This window comes from Oncorhynchus tshawytscha, linkage group LG25, assembly GCF_018296145.1.
Source record: "Oncorhynchus tshawytscha isolate Ot180627B linkage group LG25, Otsh_v2.0, whole genome shotgun sequence".
NCBI classification, from domain to species: domain Eukaryota; kingdom Metazoa; phylum Chordata; class Actinopteri; order Salmoniformes; family Salmonidae; genus Oncorhynchus; species Oncorhynchus tshawytscha.
In genome coordinates this window covers 26,036,840-26,054,883 of record NC_056453.1, presented here as the reverse complement: position 1 = coordinate 26,054,883, position 18,044 = coordinate 26,036,840, and the positions used below count along the sequence as shown (strand labels likewise).

The following is an 18,044-nucleotide window of genomic DNA, read 5'->3' as shown; positions in this document are numbered from 1 at the left end:
TGCCTGCAGATGATATTCTTCTGAAACTAGATTGTGTGCAGTGCACATGTGAATATATTTCACCTGCTTTGCCATTGTGTAGGCTACTTTGTGCATGATTTCTCTATTGTACTACATAAATCGTATACCTTCACTACACTACTTCGATACGCATCAGTATGGAGGAAGAAGTCAGTATGCATAATGCCCACTGAAAAAAACCTGCGTATAGCCTTCTTGTTTTACAAGAAGTGCACTCTCCTACATGAGTGTGCTGGTATTATGGTTGCTGTCTGAGACAGAGTCACGACTGAGTACGAATGTAACCGACACCGAGACAAGACCGATACACTGAGTATGTGGTCTCCAGACCGGACTTGAGTACTACAACACTGCTGCTTTTCCCTCTTAACATCAAGGTACTGCTTTCCATTTGAAAACAAAAGCCTCACACTCATGGCTCCGTAGATACCAGCGTTTGGACAGCTATGCTGCCTTCATCAGGGTTTCAGCTCTCCCTTTGACAGTGGGCCAACCAACTCGCCTGAGGGGCTTTTCCTACTGATAAATTAAACTCTACTTTTGCTAGTTGTTTTTCTCTGTGTCTAACACTGTGTGAAATCTGTCTGTGTCCAGGTGAGCCGGTTGCTGATGCTCGGTGGTGCCAACGTGAACTACCGTACAGAGGTTTTGAACAACGCCCCGGTGCTGTGTGTGCATGCCCACCTGGGTTACATTGACATGGTGGGGCTGCTGTTGGAATACGGAGCCTCTGTAGACCAGCCCTCAGAGAGCGGTCTCACCCCACTGGGCTACGCTGCCTCTGGGGGACACATGGCTATAGTCAACACACTGTGTCGCAGGAGAGCCAAGGTGAGAGGGTGCAGTGTGTGTTTGTATATTCATCTCTATCTATGGATATGTTCTATGGACGAATGGGGATTGACCATCTTTGTGTGTGAGTGTGAATTATGTGTGTGTGTCCATCAACAGGTGGACCACCTGGATAAGAATGGTCAGTGTGCCGTGGTGCATGCAGCTCTCAGGGGCCACATGGAGATGGTCAAGTTCCTTATCCAGTGGGACTGGGCCATGGGACAACCACAACAGCAGCAGCAAGGAGCCTTCAGCAAGAGCCATGCCATCCAGCAAGCCCTCATCGCTGCAGCTAGCATGGGATACACAGAGGTAGGCCTCCTGCATGGGATACACAGAGGTAGGCCTCCTGCATGGGATACACAGAGGTAGGCCTCCTGCATGGGATACACAGAGGTAGGCCTCCCGCATGGGATACACAGAGGTAGGCCTCCCGCATGGGATACACAGAGGTAGGCCTCCCGCATGGGATACACAGAGGTAGGCCTCCCGCATGGGATACACAGAGGTAGGCCTCCCGCATGGGATACACAGAGGTAGGCCTCCTGCATGGGATACACAGAGGTAGGCCTCCTGCATGGGATACACAGAGGTAGGCCTCCTGCATGGGATACACAGAGGTAGGCCTCCTGCATGGGATACACAGAGGTAGGCCTCCTGCATGGGATACACAGAGATAGGCCTCCTGCATGGGATACACAGAGGTAGGCCTCCTGCATGGGATACACAGAGGTAGGCCTCCTGCATGGGATACACAGAGGTAGGCCTCCTGCATGGGATACACAGAGGTAGGCCTCCCGCATGGGATACACAGAGGTAGGCCTCCCGCATGGGATACACAGAGGTAGGCCTCCCGCATGGGATACACAGAGGTAGGCCTCCCTGCAAATCTCCTTACCTGGAATATTTTGTGAAATAGATTACTCAGGTATACTGTAGACCCCACTTACCCAGCTGACAGTTTTGTAGAGCTAAGAATATATATTTGATTTTTTAGTCTGGGTAATTTCCCTGCAGTGTGTGGACTGGACAGCAATTCATTGTTTATCCTTATGCGATCCTACTAGTATTGCATGCCACTCACACTAGTGATATTTTGGGAGGTGTAATATGTATCATTATTTCCACCAGATTGCGTCCTACCTGCTGGATCTGCCAGAGAAGGATGAGGAGGAGGTGGAACGTGCTCAGATTAACAACTTCGACACCCTGTGGGGAGAGACAGGTATGCTAAGGCCTCTCGTCATGTGCTTTTTAAAAAGGTCTTCAGATACTGTCCGTAGCCTTGTGGAGATTGTTTTCAACCCAGGAAACTATTTTGTTTTAGCCTGTCCATTTTTACAGCGCTGTTTCCTTAGGTGGAATCATTAGGTGTCAGTGGCTTTAGGTTTGACACTTGAATTCTAAACCGATGCTTAGTCTGGGCTGAAGATGAGTTGTAGCGGCCACCAAAACGTGGATGGATGTCATGATTGCTTGCTTAGACATAGGAAGTGATGCTTGCTGTCTTGTTGTACTTGTTTATCACAGGGTTTTAGATCACTACACTTAGATAGAACATGTTAATAAATTGTCTTAAATCAGACAAGTCATGACAGAGGGTTTTGAGCAGACCCATAGAGTGAGGGCTGCAGTGCGGATATGAAAGGGAGAGATTTGCTCTGCTGTTTCTGCTGCTGCTGCGCCAAACAGACACTGGCTGATGTCAGACAGACAGTGCAGTGGTGTCATTGGAGCACAGACAGACAGGGCAGGGCAGAGCTCAGAGCTAGTCTTAAAGGGAGAGTGTGTGTGTGTGGGGGGGGGTCTGCTCTGGGGTGCTCAACTATGACAATGTGGTTCCCACATGTGGATTGGAAAGATTGAGAAAAATCAAGCTATTACTGTTACTCTCTCTATACTAATATGACTCTCTCTCTCTATACTAATATGACTCTCGCTCTCTCTCTCTATATATTAATATGACTCTCTCTCTATACTAATATGACTCTCTCTCTCAATATTCATATGACTCTCTCTCTCTCTATACTAATATGACTCTCTCTCAATATTAATATGACTCTCTCTCTATACTAATATGACTCTCTCTCTATACTAGTATGACTCACTCTCTCTCTATACTATTATGACACTCTCTCAATACTAATATAACTCCTGCTCTCTCTCTATACTAATATGACTCTCACTCTCTCTCTATACTAATATGAATCTCGCTCTCTCTCTCTCTCTCAATACTAATATGACTCTCTCTCTCTCTCTCTCTCAATACGAATGACTCTCTCAAAACTAATGACTCTCTCTCTCAATACTAATGACTCTCTCAAAACTAATATGACTCTCGCTCTCTTTCTCAATACTAATGACCCTCGCTCTCTCTCTCAATACTAATATGACTCGCTCTCTCTCAATACTAATATGACTCTCTCTCTCAATACTAATATGACTCTCACTCTCTCTCTCTATACTAATATGACTCTCTCAAAACTAATGACTCTCTCTCTCAATACTAATGACTCTCTCTCAAAACTAATATGACTCTCACTCTCTTTCTCAATACTAATGACCCTCGCTCGCTCTCTCAATACTAATGACTCTCTCAAATACTAATGACTCTCTCTCAATACTAATATGACTCTCACTCAAATACTAATATGACTCTCACTCTCTCTCTCTTCTCAATACTAATATGACTCTCTCTCTCTCTCTCAATACGAATGACTCTCTCAAAACTAATGACTCTCTCTCTCAATACTAATGACTCTCTCTCAAAACTAATATGACTCTCGCTCTCTTTCTCAATACTAATGACCCTCGCTCTCTCTCTCAATACTAATATGACTCTCTCTCTCAATACTAATATGACTCTCGCTCTCTTTCTCAATACTAATGACCCTCGCTCTCTCTATACTAATATGACTATCTCTCAATACTAATATGATTCTCTCTCTCGCAATACTAATATGACTCTCGCTCTCTTTCTCAATACTAATATGACTCTCGCTCTCTCTCTCAATACTAATATGACTCTCGCTCTCTCTCTCAATACTAATATGACTCTCGCTCTCTCTCTCAATACTAATATGACTCTCGCTCTCTCTCTATACTAATATGACTCTCGCTCTCTCTCTCAATACTAATATGACTCTCACTCTCTCTCTCAATACTAATATGACTCTCGCTCTCTCTCTCTCTATACTAATATGACTCAGTCAGTTAAATCCATAGATGTTACTGTCTGTCTGTCTACGGTCTGTCTGTCTATGGTCTGTCTACGGTCTGTCTATCTACCAGTGTCTACTGTCTGTCTGTCTACTCCCACCCTGCACTCTGTCTGCATACTAACAAATGACACACATAATGACTTTAAGTCTTATAATGATAAAGTTTTTTTTTTTAATGGCTGATCCCTGTGACCCTTTACTCCCTCTGTCCTGTTGGGAACAATACTTGTATGACTCAATCAGTTAAATGCATAAATGCACACGACTGTCTACCCCCACAACACATGTTCTCTCCTTTCTCTCCTCCCTCTTTCGCTACTTCTCTTGTGTTCATCTGTAGTGAGGTCAGAGTTATAAAACACTGTTTTAATGTCGAACATGTCTCATACCTTTATAGGGGAGTATGATGCGATATATATAACACATATAACTCCTATATAACTCCCTGTATGTTGTGTTGTGTGTTACTCACCCCTGCCCTGTGTGTCCCCACTCTCCATTTCGCATCCACTTACTATACTAACACATGACTCACACACAATAACTGTCAGTCTTAGAATGATCAAGTGTAAAAAAAAAAAAAAAAAAAAAAAGTAAAATACTTGTGTTGTATAACATGACTGATCCCTGTGTGTCCATCTCCTCTCCCTGAAGCTCTGACGGCAGCAGCGGGCCGGGGGAAGCTAGACGTCTGCAGACTACTGCTGGAGCAGGGAGCAGCGGTGGCTCAGCCCAACAGACGAGGCATCGTGCCCCTGTTCAGTGCTGTCCGACAGGGAAACTGGCAGGTGAGGCTGAGTTTACCCTTTATAGTGCACTACTTTTGACCAGGGCCCATAACACAGAACACTTCATATTAAAGGTGCTGTAGACTCAGAAAACTGACGTTGCTACGAGCAACACCACAGATGTTGCGATGAGAACTATGAAATAACACATATGGAATCATGTAGTAACCAAAAAAGTGTTAACCTGTTGCGTCGAGCCATCCCGGATCCGGGATCGTGAATACAGCCTCAAGCTCATTACCATAACGCAACGTTAACTATTCATGAAAATCGCAAATGAAATGAAATTAATATGCTAGCTCTCAAGCTTAGCCTTTTGTTAACAACACTGTCATCTCAGATTTTCAAAATATGCTTCTCAACCATAGGAAAACAATCATTTGTGTAACAGTAGCTAGCGTAGCATTTAGCGTTAGCATTAGCGTTAGCATTCAGCAGACAACAGTTTCACAAAAACCAGAAGAGCATTCAAATAAAATCATTTACCTTTGAAGAACTTCAGATGTTTTCAATGAGGAGACTCTGTTAGATAGCAAATGTTCAGTTTTTCCTGAAAGGTTATTTGTTTAGGAGAAATCGCTCCGTTTGTGCGTCACGTTTGGCTACCAAAAAAAACGAAAATCCAGTCATAAAAACGCCTAACTTTTATCCAAATGAACTCCATAATATCGACTGAAACATGGCAAACGTTGTTTAGAACCAATCCTCAAGGTGTTTTTCACATATCTCTTCGATGATACATCGTTCGTGGAAGTGTGCTTTCTGTCCTGAATCCCAGGAGAAAATGCCCGCAACTGAAGATTACGCACCAATTTAGACAAAGGGCACCGGGCGGATCCCTGGAAAATGTAGTCTCTTATGGCCAATCTTCCAATGATATGCCTACAAATACGTCACAATGCTGCAGACATCTTGAAGAAACGACAGAAAGCGCAGGCTCGTTCCTGGTGCATTCACAGCCATATAAGGAGACATTGGAAAACAGAGCTTCAAAAATTCTACCCATTTCCTGGTAGAAGTTTCATCTTGGTTTCGCCTGTAGCATGAGTTCTGTGGCACTCACAGATAATATCTTTGCAGTTTTGGAAACCTTAGAGTGTTTTCTTTCCAAAGCTGCCAATTATATGCATAGTCGAGCATCTTTTCGTGACAAAATATTGCGCTTAAAACGGGCACGTTTTTTATCCATAAATTAAAAGAGCGCCCCCTATATCCAAGAAGTTAAACAAATCAAAATATATTTTAGATTAGAAGTAGCCAGACTTTGCCTTGATGACAACTTTGCATTATCACAATCAACTTCATGAGGTAGTCACCTGACCTTCATTTTTATTTAACCTTAATTTAACTATGCAAATCAGTTAAGAACAAATTATTATTTACAATGACGGCCTAGGAACACTGTCTTTTTCAGGGGCAGAACAACAGATTTTTACCTTGTCACCTCTGGTATTCGATCTAGCAACCTTTCTGTTACTGGCCCAACGCTCTAACCACTAGGCTACCTGCCGCCCCATGTCTTAAAGTAATGATGGACTGTCGTTTCTCTTTGCTTATTTGAGCTGTTCTTGTCATAATAGGGACTTTGTTTTTAACCAAATAGGGCTATCTTCTGTATACCACCCCTACCTTGTCACGACATAACTGATTGGCTCAAACACATTAAGAAGGAAATAAATTCCACAAATTAACTTTTAACAAGGCCCATCTGTTAATTGAAATGCATTCCAGGTGACTACCTCATGAAGCTGGTTGAGAGAATGCCAAGAGCGTGCAAAGCTGTCATCAAGGCAAAGGGTGGCTAATATGAAGAAACTCAAATATAAAATATATTTTGATTTGTTTAACACTTTTTTGGTTACTACATGATTCCATATGTGTCCTTTCATAGTTTTGATGTCTTCACTATTAATCCACAATGTAGAAGATATGAAATGGGTAAAACAGTCAAATCAGACGAAGAGAGATCGAACGGCAATGTTGACAAAAACAAACAGTTGTGTACTGGATGGTAACGCTAGCGCTTCCTCTCTCAGATCGTGGACCTACTCCTTACTCACGGAGCGGACGTGAACTTGGCTGACAAGCAAAGCCGAACCCCTCTGATGATGGCTGCCTCAGAGGGTCACCTGGGCACTGTGGAGTTCCTACTGGCACAGGGTGAGGGTCAGGAGGAAGAAAACATCCACTCATGTCCTTGTCATTTACATTGTCTTTGACCTGCTGTCCTTTCATCCTTTGAATTATATAACTCTCAATAATTTTTTTCATCATTACTTTGTTAAATACAATCACCAAAGCATTGATGGTACTTTATTTTACCAATTGACCTTTGACTCCCAATGCTGACCTCTAATCCCTGACCCCTCTGCCAGGTGCATCCCTACCTCTAATGGACAAGGAAGGGTTAACGGCTCTGAGCTGGGCATGTCTGAAGGGACACCTGCCGGTGGTGCGCTGTCTGGTGGAGAGGGGGGCTGCTACGGACCACGCTGATAAGAACGGACGCACGCCCCTCGACCTGGCTTCCTTCTACGGGGACTCGGAGGTGGTGAGTTTATAATTCTCCCCCGGGAACAGGTCATTTGCGTGAGGAAAAGACAGAGGAAAAGAGGACGCAGATCGGGCTGCCTATTGAGAATCCGTAGGCAAGCGTGTAAACTCCCACTGCCATCAATTCTACTTGCTAACATGCAATCATTGGAAAATAAAATTGATGACCTACGATTACCCTACCAACGGGACATTAACAACAGTAATATCTTATGTTTTACTGAGTCGTGGCTGAACGATGACACGGATAATATAGAGCTGGAGGGATTTTCAATGCACCGGCAGAACAGAGAAGCTACGGCTAGTAAGACGAGGGGTGGAGGTGTGTGTCTTTTTGTCAAAAACAGCTGGTGCGCGATGTCTAATATTAAAGAAGTCTCGATGTATTGCTCGCCTGAGGTAGAGTACCTTATGATAAGCTGTAGACCACACAATCTACCAAGAGAGTTCTCAACTATATTATTCGTAGCTGTCTATTTACCACCACAGACCGATGCTGGCACGAAGACTGCACTCAACCAACTCTAGGCCATAAGCAAAGAAGAAAATGCTCACCTAGAAGCGTCACTCCTAGTGGCCTGGAACTATAATGCAGGCACACTGAAACCAAAGCTCTCCCTCGCCCTCTATTTGGCAAATCTTACTATAAATCTATCCTCCTGATTCCTGCTTACAAGCAAAAACTAAAGCAAGAAGTACCAGTGACTCGCTCAATACGGAAGTGGTCAGATGACGCGGATGCTAAGCTACAGGACTGTTTTGCTAGCACAGACTGGAATATGTTCTGGGATTCATCCAATGGCATTGAGGAGTATATCACCTCAGTCATCGGGCTTCATCAAAAAGTGCATCGACGACGTCGCCCCCACAGTGACCATACATACATATCCCAACCAGAAGCCATTGATTACAGGCAACATCCGCACCTAGCTAAAGGCTAGATCTGCTACTTTCAAGGAACGGGACACTAATCCGGACACCTATAAGAAATCCCGCTATGCCCTCAGACGAACCATCAAACAAGCAAAGCGTCAATACAGGATTAAGATTGACTCCTACTACACTGGCTCTGATGCTCGTTGGATGTGGCAGGGCTTGAAAACTATTACGGAATAGAAAAGGAAACCCAGACGCGAGCTGCCTAGTGACGCGAGCCTACCAGACGAACTAAATGCCTTTTATGCTTGCTTCAAGGCAAGCAACACTGAAGCATGCACGAGAGCAACAGCTGTTCAGGATGACTGTGTGATAATGCTCTCGGTAGCCGATGTGAGCAAGACCTTTCAACAGGTCAACATTCACAAAGCCGCGGGTCCAGATGGATTACCAGGACGTGTACTCAATGCATGCGCGGACCAACTGGCAAGTGTCTTCACTGACATTTTCAACCTCTCCCTGACTGAGTCTGTAATGCCTACATATTTCAAGCAGACCACCATAGTCCCTTTGCACAAGGAAGTGAAGGTAACCTGCCTAAATGATTACTGCCCCATAGCACTCACGTCAGTAGCCATGAAGTGCTTTGAAAGGCTGGTCATGGCTCACATCAACAGCATCCTCCCGAATACCATAGACCCACTCCAATTCGCATACCGCCACAACAGATCCACAGATGACGCAACCTCAATCGCACTCCACACTTCCCTTTCCCACCTGGACAAAAGGAGCACCTTTGTGAGAGTGCTGTTCATTGACTACAGCTCAGCGTTCAACACCATAGTTCCCACAAAGCTCATCACTAAGCTAAGGACCCTGAGACTAAACACCTTCCTCTGCAACTGGATCCTGGACTTCCTGATGGGCCACCCCCAGGTGGTAAGGGTAGGCAACAATACATCTGCCACGCTGATCCTCAACACTGGGGTCCTTCAGGGGTGTGTACTTAGTCCCCTCCTGTACTCCCTGTTCACCAACGACTCCAACACCATCATTAAGTTTGCTGACGACAACAGTGGTAGGCCTGATCACCGACAACGATGAGACCGCCTATAGGGAGGAGGTCAGAGATCCGGCAGTATGGTGCCAGAATAACAACCTCTCCCTCGATGTGAGCAAGACAAAGGAGCAGATTGTGGACTACAGAAAAAGGCGGGCCGAACAGGCCCCAATTAACATCAACGGGGGTGTAATGGAGCTGGTCGAGAGTTTCAAGTTCCTTGGTGTCCACATCACGAATGATCTATCATGGTTCAAACACACCTAGACAGTCATCAAGAGGGCACGACTACACCTTTTTCCCCTCAGGAGACTGAACAGATTTGGCATGGGTCCCCAGATCCTCAAAACGTTCTACAGCTGCACCATAAAGCATCCTGACCGGTTGCATCACCGCCTGGTATGGCAACTGCTCAGTGCTACAGAGGGTAGTGCGTACGGCCCAGTACATCACTGGGGCCAAGTTTCCTGCAATCCAGGACCTATATAATAGGCGGTGTCAGAGGAAAGCCCATAAAATTGTCAGACACTCCAGTCACCCAAGTGATAGACTGTTTTCTCTGCTACCGCACAGTAAGCGGTACCGGAGCGCCAAATCTAGGACCAAAAGGCTCCTTAACAGCTTCTACCCCCAAGCCATAAGAATGCTGAACAATTAATAAAATGGCCACCGGACTATTACATTGACTTCCCATTTATTTTGTACACTGCTGCTACTCGCTGTTTATTATCTATGCATAGTCACTTCACCCCTACCTATATGTACGAATTACCTCTAACCTGTACCCCCGAACACTGTCTTGGTACTGGTACCCCCTGTATACAGCCTCAATATTGTTATGTTATTGTGTTACTTTTTGTCATTTTTAACTTTAGTTTATTTGTTAAATGTTTTCTTAACTATTCTTGAACTGCACTGTTGGTTAAGGGATTGTTAATAAGCATTTCACGTTAAGGTCGACACTTGTTTTATTCGGGCGCATGTGACAAATAAAGTTTGTTTTGATTTGGATGGACAACATTAGGAACAAAAGAGACACACTTGTATTGTAGGTCTTTTGTCTATCCCGATGTGTTCAAGTATAGTTATATTTGTGTATATTTTGCGAGCAGTAACTCTCCCAAATTGTAGTACCATCCTATGATTCTACTCGAATGAATATAATTTGAATCACTACATTTCTCCCTCCTCGCCCCTGTTCCATTCTTCTGCTGTCTGTCCTCTCAGGTCCAGTTTCTAGTGGACCAGGGGGCGATGATAGAGCATGTGGACTACAGTGGGATGCGTCCTCTGGACCGGGCCGTGGGCTGCAGGAACACCTCCGTGGTGGTTGCCCTGCTCAAGAAGGGAGCCAAGATAGGTATGGAGAATCTACTTAGTGTTAGACTGAAGGCCAATAGATTTTGGGCAGGGGCTGTCCCGAATTGCACCCAATTGGCCCTGGTCAAAGGTAGTGCACTATGTGGGGAATATGGTGCCATTTGAGACGCAAACAGGACTTGTATGTAGACAGTGAATGAAATACCTCTCCTGGAAAATAACCCATTTCTCTCCACAGTGCAACAGGATATTTTGACTGTTGACAGTTGTATTTATTATTTTACACTTGACTATCTGATATTGAGACACAATACAAAGACTATTCATGCATACAGTAGGATGACACCGAAATACAGAATATGCATCCTAAATGGCAACCTATTTCTTATATACTGTACTCGTCAAAAGTTTGGACACACATATTCATTCCAGTTTTTCTTTATTTTTACTATGTTCTACATTGTAGAATAATAGTGAAGACATCAAACTATGAAATAACACATATTGAACTCATGTTGTAACCAAAAAAGTGTTAAACAAATCAAAATATATTTTGATTACTGCACCTCAGATTGCAGCCCAAATAAATGCTTCACAGAGTTCAAGTAACAGACATCAACTGTTCAGAGGAGATTGTGTGAATCAGGCCTTCATGGTCGAATTTCTGCAAATAAACCACTAATAAAGGACACCAATAAGAAGAAGAGACTTACTTGGGCCAAGAAACACGAGCAATGGACATTAGAGTGGTAGAAATGTGTCCTTTGGTCTGATGAGTCCAAATTTGCGATTTTTGGTTCCAACCACCGTGTCTTTGTGAGACGCAGAGTAGGCGAACGGACGATCTCCGTATGTGTGGTTCCCACCGTGAAGCATGGAGGAGGTGTGATGGTGTGGGGTGCATTGCTGGTGACACTGTCTGTGATTTATTTAGAATTCAAGGCACACTTGACCAACATGGCTTCCACAGCATTCTGCAGCGATACACCATCCCATCTGGTTTGCGCTTAGTGGGACTATCATTTGTTTTTCAACAGGACAATGACCCAACACACCTCCAGTCTGTGTAAGGGCTATTTGACCAAGAAGGAGAGTGATGGAGTGCTGCATCAGATGACCTGGCCTCCACAATCATCCGACCTCAACCCAAGTGAAATAGTTTGGGATGAGTTGGACCGCATAGTGAAGGAAAAGCAGCCAACAAGTGCTCAGCATATGTGGGAACTCCTTCAAGACTGTTGGAAAAGCATTCCAGGTTAAGCTGGTTGAAAGAATGCCAAGAGTGTGCAAAGATGTCATCAAGGCACAGGGTGGCTACTTTGAAGAATCTCAAATATAAAATATTTTGATTTGTTTAACTCTTTTTTTGGATCCTACATGATTCCATATGTGTTATGTCATAGTTTTGGTGTCTTCGCTATTATTTTACAATGTAGAAAATATTTAAAATAAAGAAAAACCCTTGAATGAGTGGGTGTGTCCAAACTTTTGACTGGTACTATAGTACTTTGACCAGAAGTCTCTTTGGAGCTGAGCTAACAGCTAAACCCCCACTGCTACTGTATTGCCCCCCCCCACCCCCACCCCCCCACCCCGCTGCTGTACCGTACTGCAGCTTTTCTCTGTTCTCTCTGACTAGTCACTCCTCAGGTCTTTATATCTGTCTTTGTTGTTCTACTGTTACCGTGTATCCTGTATTCTTTCTCTTTCATGTTGTCTCTGTCTCTTCCTCTCTCTCAGCTCTCTGGTTCTTTCTTTTTTTCTTTCTCCCTTGTTCTTTCTTTATCTATAGTTCTTTCTTTCTATCTCTCTCTGCTCTCTCGTTCTTTCTCTCTCTCGACAGGTGGTTAGCACTGGCAGTATGTTTTTTTTCTTCCTGTGTCTCTTTCTTTCTGCTGGGGCACTTACCCCTGCTTCTCACTGCTGCTTTTTCTGTTCCTTCTCTCACACCTCATCTTCCACCACCTCCTTTTTCTCTTTCTGTTTTTTTCCACTTGTCCTCTCTCCCACGCACCTTTTTCTGTTTTTTCTCCTTTGATTACTCTGGCACGCTGCTCTCTGCCCCCCTCCCCCAACACCCCCTCCACGCTCACTGACCTCCCTCCCCTTGATCTCTCTGCGGTACCAGGATGTCAGACGCTGCCCAGTCGGCCCAGAGGTAATCCCAAGGCTGTCGACATCTCACCCCAGCAGGCATTTTGACAGCCCTATCTCTTTCTGTGTTGTTTCTGTGTCGTTATGGTCTAAGTGTCAGCAGGCCACTTAGACAGCAGACTAAGTGTCAGCAAACCCCATACTGAGAAATAACACTCAGGTATTACTATTATCACTGAGGCTGGTTTTCAATCCTATTGTGGGTTATAGGCATTGCAACTTTTAAAGGCAATGTTCCCGCGTTCGTGGAGATCCCATTCACTGTAAACACTGCATATGTTGGCTCAGTCATAATTTGCCTTTAAAAGGTGCAATGCCTATAATCCGCGATCAGATTGAATCCCGTCCTAACTTTTACTTGGACTGGTTTTATTTAGAGGTAGATGTTCACATTCCGGTTGGTTATCATATGACAGCATGCCCAGCCTCCAGCATACTACATTGTATCAAGGTGTTTTCTTATTTCCATCTCACAGATGCATGATGAACCCCTCCTATACCTTCACTTGGTAATGATCACCAGGGGAACTGCATGCGTCTGTAATGCCTTTTCTCCACTATCCACAGTTCAGATGATTCTACTGTGCATTGTTCATTCTTCTGAAACGTTCCTCAGTGTCAGCTAGGCCAGTCAGAAGTCCTGTTCCTACCTACTTCCTCTACCGTTGCCTCAACCTTGCCCTGGTCTGCAGAGCTCTCCTGTGTCCTGCTTGCCTAGCTGCTATGAGTCTTTTCGTCATGCAAGAAACCCACCAACCTTGTCCTCATCTCTCTAGTCTCTGTGTAAATGGGTTTCAAGTGTTGCTTTCTGCAGAGAGCTATCCTCGTTAGGTTAATTGTCTTGCGTCAGATAGCACGATGATTCCGCCTGCACTGACTGGCGGTTGAGGGACGAGCGTCGCGTAGGAGTGAAGCCACCTGATGTAAGACAATTAGATTGGGAGTGACTCAGTCTTTACCAGCCGCATCATTTTTGTATTTTGCAATCTTTCATATTTCTACCCTTTTGGCTGGGATATTGTCCCTACAGTGTACTCCTCTACCTAGAGCAATAGACTTTAGAAAGAGAATAGCTTCATTTTCTCTGCAGCGGACAGACGTCTGCCTATCTGTCATTCCTGCCATTTTGTTTGTTGTTCTTGTCAGTTGTTGTGTGTTTACTGTGACTCAAAAACAACTCCTACATTCCTTTTCTTTTTATCTTTCCCTGCTTCTCTCACTCTTTTCTTTCTCATCCTGTGTTCTTCAGGTCCAGCCACGTGGGCCATGGCTACCTCCAAACCCGACATCATGATCATCCTACTGAGCAAGCTGATTGAGGAGGGAGACGGCTTCTATAAAGTGAGATCAGGAGGCCCTATCCGAATCTGAGGAAGGACAGTCAACTATTGATGAAAAATATTAATACATACTCTATAAGAACGAAAATATATCTATACATCAAAGAAATAAAATGTTATCATTCTATATTTTATGACACTTTTACAGATGTATTTATCCTCAAGTGCTATACAACTTGTTTTGTTTTAATGATCAATAAGACCTATATGTCTGTCTTGTATGAATAACGTGTGTGTGTCGGTGTGTTCAAAAGAAAGGGAAAGTTAAGGAGGCAGCACAGCGCTATCAGTACGCCCTCAAAAAGTTCCCCCGTGAAGGCTTCAGTGAGGACCTCAAGACTTTCAGGGAGCTGAAAGTGTCCATCTTCCTCAATCTGTCCCGATGTCGGAGAAAAATGAACGTGAGTTGGCGGGCTCTGACCATGGATGCATCACAAATGGCACCCTTGTGCCCTACTTTTGACAAGAGCCCCATGGGTCATCTATAGTATATTATCTATATGTAATAGTGTAAAGTATGGTAAAAGTATAGGTGATAAGCTTTATATTACTGTACCTTTAACATTACCTCTGTTTTACCCCAGTAATATTCTGTAAGTATCTGACTCATGGATCACTTGTTATTGCTCTCAGGACTTTGGGATGGCTGAGGAGTTTGCTACAAAGGCGCTTGAATTGAAACCAAAATCCTACGAAGCATACTATGCCAGAGCACGTGCCAAGCGTAGTAGCAGGTATTTATTTCCCCTGCACCTCCCTGATATCCTTCTACTGTAGAATAGTTTACATACTCCGCTTCACCCTCTTATCTTCTTCAGCCTCTCATAAAACAGTTTTCCTTCTTTTTTGACCAATTCATTCAAATGTGTTCATTTTCACAGCAGTGTTTTAAAACCTTCCCTCATTTCCAACCCTGTCGTATCTTTCCTTCTTGTCTGGATTTGTAGACAGTTCCCTGAGGCCTTGGAGGACCTGAATGAAGCCATGAAGCAGAGCCCCAACCACTGTGAGATCCAGCGCCTCCTGCAGCGAGTAGAGGAGGAGTGTCGACAGCTCACCCAGGAGGAGGAGGATGCACAGAAGCTGGAGCCTCCCCCATCTCCTCCCCCATCGCCTCCCCCAGAGGAGGGAGAGGAGGAGGAGATGTCCCTGTCCTCCCTCCCCCTCCCCCTGGAGCTCCCCCCTCCCCCGGAGCCTCGGCTGGAGGACATGGAGCCGGTCCAGGATCTGTTTGAAGACGAGGACTATCTGGAGCAGGAGCTGGAGGCCATGTCTATGGGGAGTATGGGTTCTATGGGTCTGGCCCTCGAGAGGGAGCCCCACTCCAACCCCTCCAGTCTGCCTGTCATCCAGAGCCCACCTCTCTCTCCGACCAACCACCACCACCCCTACCATCACCAGGACCAGACCTACCTGTCAGGGGGCTCCCCCATGGGCCAGGCTTATGACTATGGCCACCCCAGCCCCACCTCCATGTCCTCCCCCGGCAGCCAGAACTACCAGCCACCTTCGCCCCCCTCCCTCTCCCCCACGCACCACAACTCCCACTATCGACACAGCCCTCCACAGACCTCCCCGGTCCACCAGACCACCTACCACTTCAGCCCCCCGCCCATGGGAGGCAATGGAGGAGTGGGTCAGGGGATGGACCACGGATACCAGAGTCCCCCACTCTCCCCCCTGCGTCGGGGTGGGGTACAGAGCCAGTACAGAGCCAGCCCCCCGGTGGAGAGTGTGTGTCTGTACAGGTCCCAGTCAGGCTCTCCGGTGCGCTACCAGCAGGAGCAGCCTCCCCTGTCCAAGATGAGCAGCCAGAGGTCCTTCCAGCTGAGCTCACAGCCCTCCCTGCACCACCAGGCCTCCCTGCACCACCAGGCCTCCCAGCACCATGATACCCTCCAGACACACCAGCACCACCAGGCCCAACTGCACCACCAGGTCTCCCAACAGCACCACCAGGCCCAGCTACACCACCAGGTCTCACTGCACCACCAGGACTCCCTGCACCACCAGGGCCTGCGTCTCCAGCCCTCCATGGCCCAGATTGTTCGCACCAACCAGCCCAGCAACGCATATGGCCAGATGGGCCACCCCATGCGCTACCAGGGGGGCTCCATGGACGTGCCGATGGAGAGCCAGAGCCGGTTGATGTACCAGCCCTCCCTGGATGGTCGCTCCATGCCCCAGTCCAGCCTCTCAGCTGGGGCCCTCTGTCAGCATGGGGGCCGAGGAGGGGTCATAGAGGGCCTGATGAAGGACGAGCTAACCCAGCGCCCCTCCTCTGCCTACCGTGCCAGCAGTGGGGGGGGACAAGGGGGCCAGCTCCAGGGGGGTGTCCGCTATAGCCAGACTCCCCAGATTAGCCGCAGCCAGTCGGCCGCCTACTACCCTGTCGCCAAGCACGAGCTGGAGCGTCAGAACAGTGCCATGCCTCAGTGCCAGCTGGGATCGCCAGAGATCGGCCACATGGTGAGGCGGCCCATCAGTGCCACTACCCCGGAGATCAAACCGCACATGTCCACTCCGCGGCCCCTCATCCACTCCCAGAGCGTGGGCCTCCGCTTCTCCCCGTCCAGCAACAACATCTCTACGGGGGGCTCCAGCTGTAATCTAGCCCCAGGCTTCAGGCCTTCCTCTTCCATCCAGGGGATGGAAATCCCGCTGCAGGTGGCCTACGAGGGCTACGAGGGGTACGAGCACTCCTGTAACGATGACATCTCCCCAATCTCGCCGGCCCAGGGAGGTGGTGGGGGGCTGTACCAGGGCGAGGGCACCCGCTCACGGACCACGCCCTTCATGGGCATCATAGACAAGACGGCGCGGACTCACCAGACTCAGTACCTGCAGCAGCCCTCGTCCCAGCGGCCCTGGGCCATGACCTCCATGGACTCTGGCATCAGCCCCACGTCGCCTGGCCAGCTGATCCAGCAGGGCTCGTCCTACAGCCCCCCGACCTCGCTGGGGAACATCGCCTACTACAACAAGACTAACAACGCCCAGAACGGACAACTCCTGGAGGAGGACTACTACCCCCAGCAGCAGCAGTCCTCCCTGGGCAAGCTGGCCAACGGTGGCTCCCGGGGCGGAGGAGGGGACATTCTGGAGAGGGTGAGCCAGGTGCCCACCTATCCAGACGTGAAAGTGGCCAGGACTCTGCCCGTAGCTCAGGCCTACCAGGACAACATGTACCGACAGCTCTCCCGTGATATCTCCCGTGACTCTAGGCAGGGCCCCACCTCCCCCATCAAACCAAAGAGACCTTTTGTGGAGTCGAATGTGTGAATGTCCACGGCCGAACTGGGCGTGTGAGTGGGAGGGGAGGAAAGGGGGAGGGGGGAAGTTGAGTTGGGCTGGAGACCTTGTCTGACATTGATGAGCACATAATAAAAAGACAGAGTACAGCCCCACTCACACAGAAAGCCGTGTCTACAATAGGCACACACTGGCGGTAGAGGTCTAGTCATACAGTACATAGATACTAAATACTAATACATGAGAGATTGTACTATTTTGTTGTTAAACTTCAACTCTGCACACATTGAAATAGAAAGATATGACATTGAAAGGTGATGACAGGGCCAGTGCTGATCACACCCAGGGTCAGAGGCCCAAACACTTTTATAGGGGGGTTGGCACAACTTCCTCCCCAAGACCTTTGGGGAGGTCTTGTGTGGGGTGGTGAGAGTAAAATTGGGGGCCCTTACCTTACTGTACCTGTGGACTCTAACCATCTACCATGTTTTATCCTTAAAATACAAAGTGTGCTCTTATTCAAGGTTGCTAGACTCCGTAATACAATACTAATATGTTCAATACTGTAAATGGAAATTACAACTTGACAGTGCTTAGAGAAAAAATATATAATATTTATTATTAA

The 18,044-nt window shown here is 46.7% G+C and overlaps 1 protein-coding gene across 8 annotated transcripts in view; it reads left to right on the top strand.

Annotated features, from left to right (window-relative positions):
• The window catches only part of tanc2b (tetratricopeptide repeat, ankyrin repeat and coiled-coil containing 2b), a 234,479-nt gene extending 216,685 nt beyond the window's left edge, over positions 1-17,794 (top strand). For 6 of the 8 annotated variants that reach the window (XM_042306173.1, XM_042306171.1, XM_042306169.1 and 3 more), the window contains 12 exons: positions 616-852; positions 973-1,167; positions 1,987-2,080; positions 4,731-4,864; positions 6,901-7,024; positions 7,240-7,415; positions 10,581-10,713; positions 12,802-12,831; positions 14,077-14,168; positions 14,422-14,568; positions 14,801-14,901; positions 15,115-17,794. In XM_042306173.1, coding sequence (XP_042162107.1) covers positions 616-852; positions 973-1,167; positions 1,987-2,080; positions 4,731-4,864; positions 6,901-7,024; positions 7,240-7,415; positions 10,581-10,713; positions 12,802-12,831; positions 14,077-14,168; positions 14,422-14,568; positions 14,801-14,901; positions 15,115-17,449 — 3,798 coding nt within the window. In that variant the 3' untranslated portion in view covers positions 17,450-17,794. The remainder of the gene's footprint in view (positions 1-615; positions 853-972; positions 1,168-1,986; positions 2,081-4,730; positions 4,865-6,900; positions 7,025-7,239; positions 7,416-10,580; positions 10,714-12,801; positions 12,832-14,076; positions 14,169-14,421; positions 14,569-14,800; positions 14,902-15,114) is intronic. The other 2 variants (XM_042306172.1, XM_042306170.1) reach the window with 1 other exon arrangement.
• Positions 17,795-18,044: the final 250 nt, after the last annotated feature.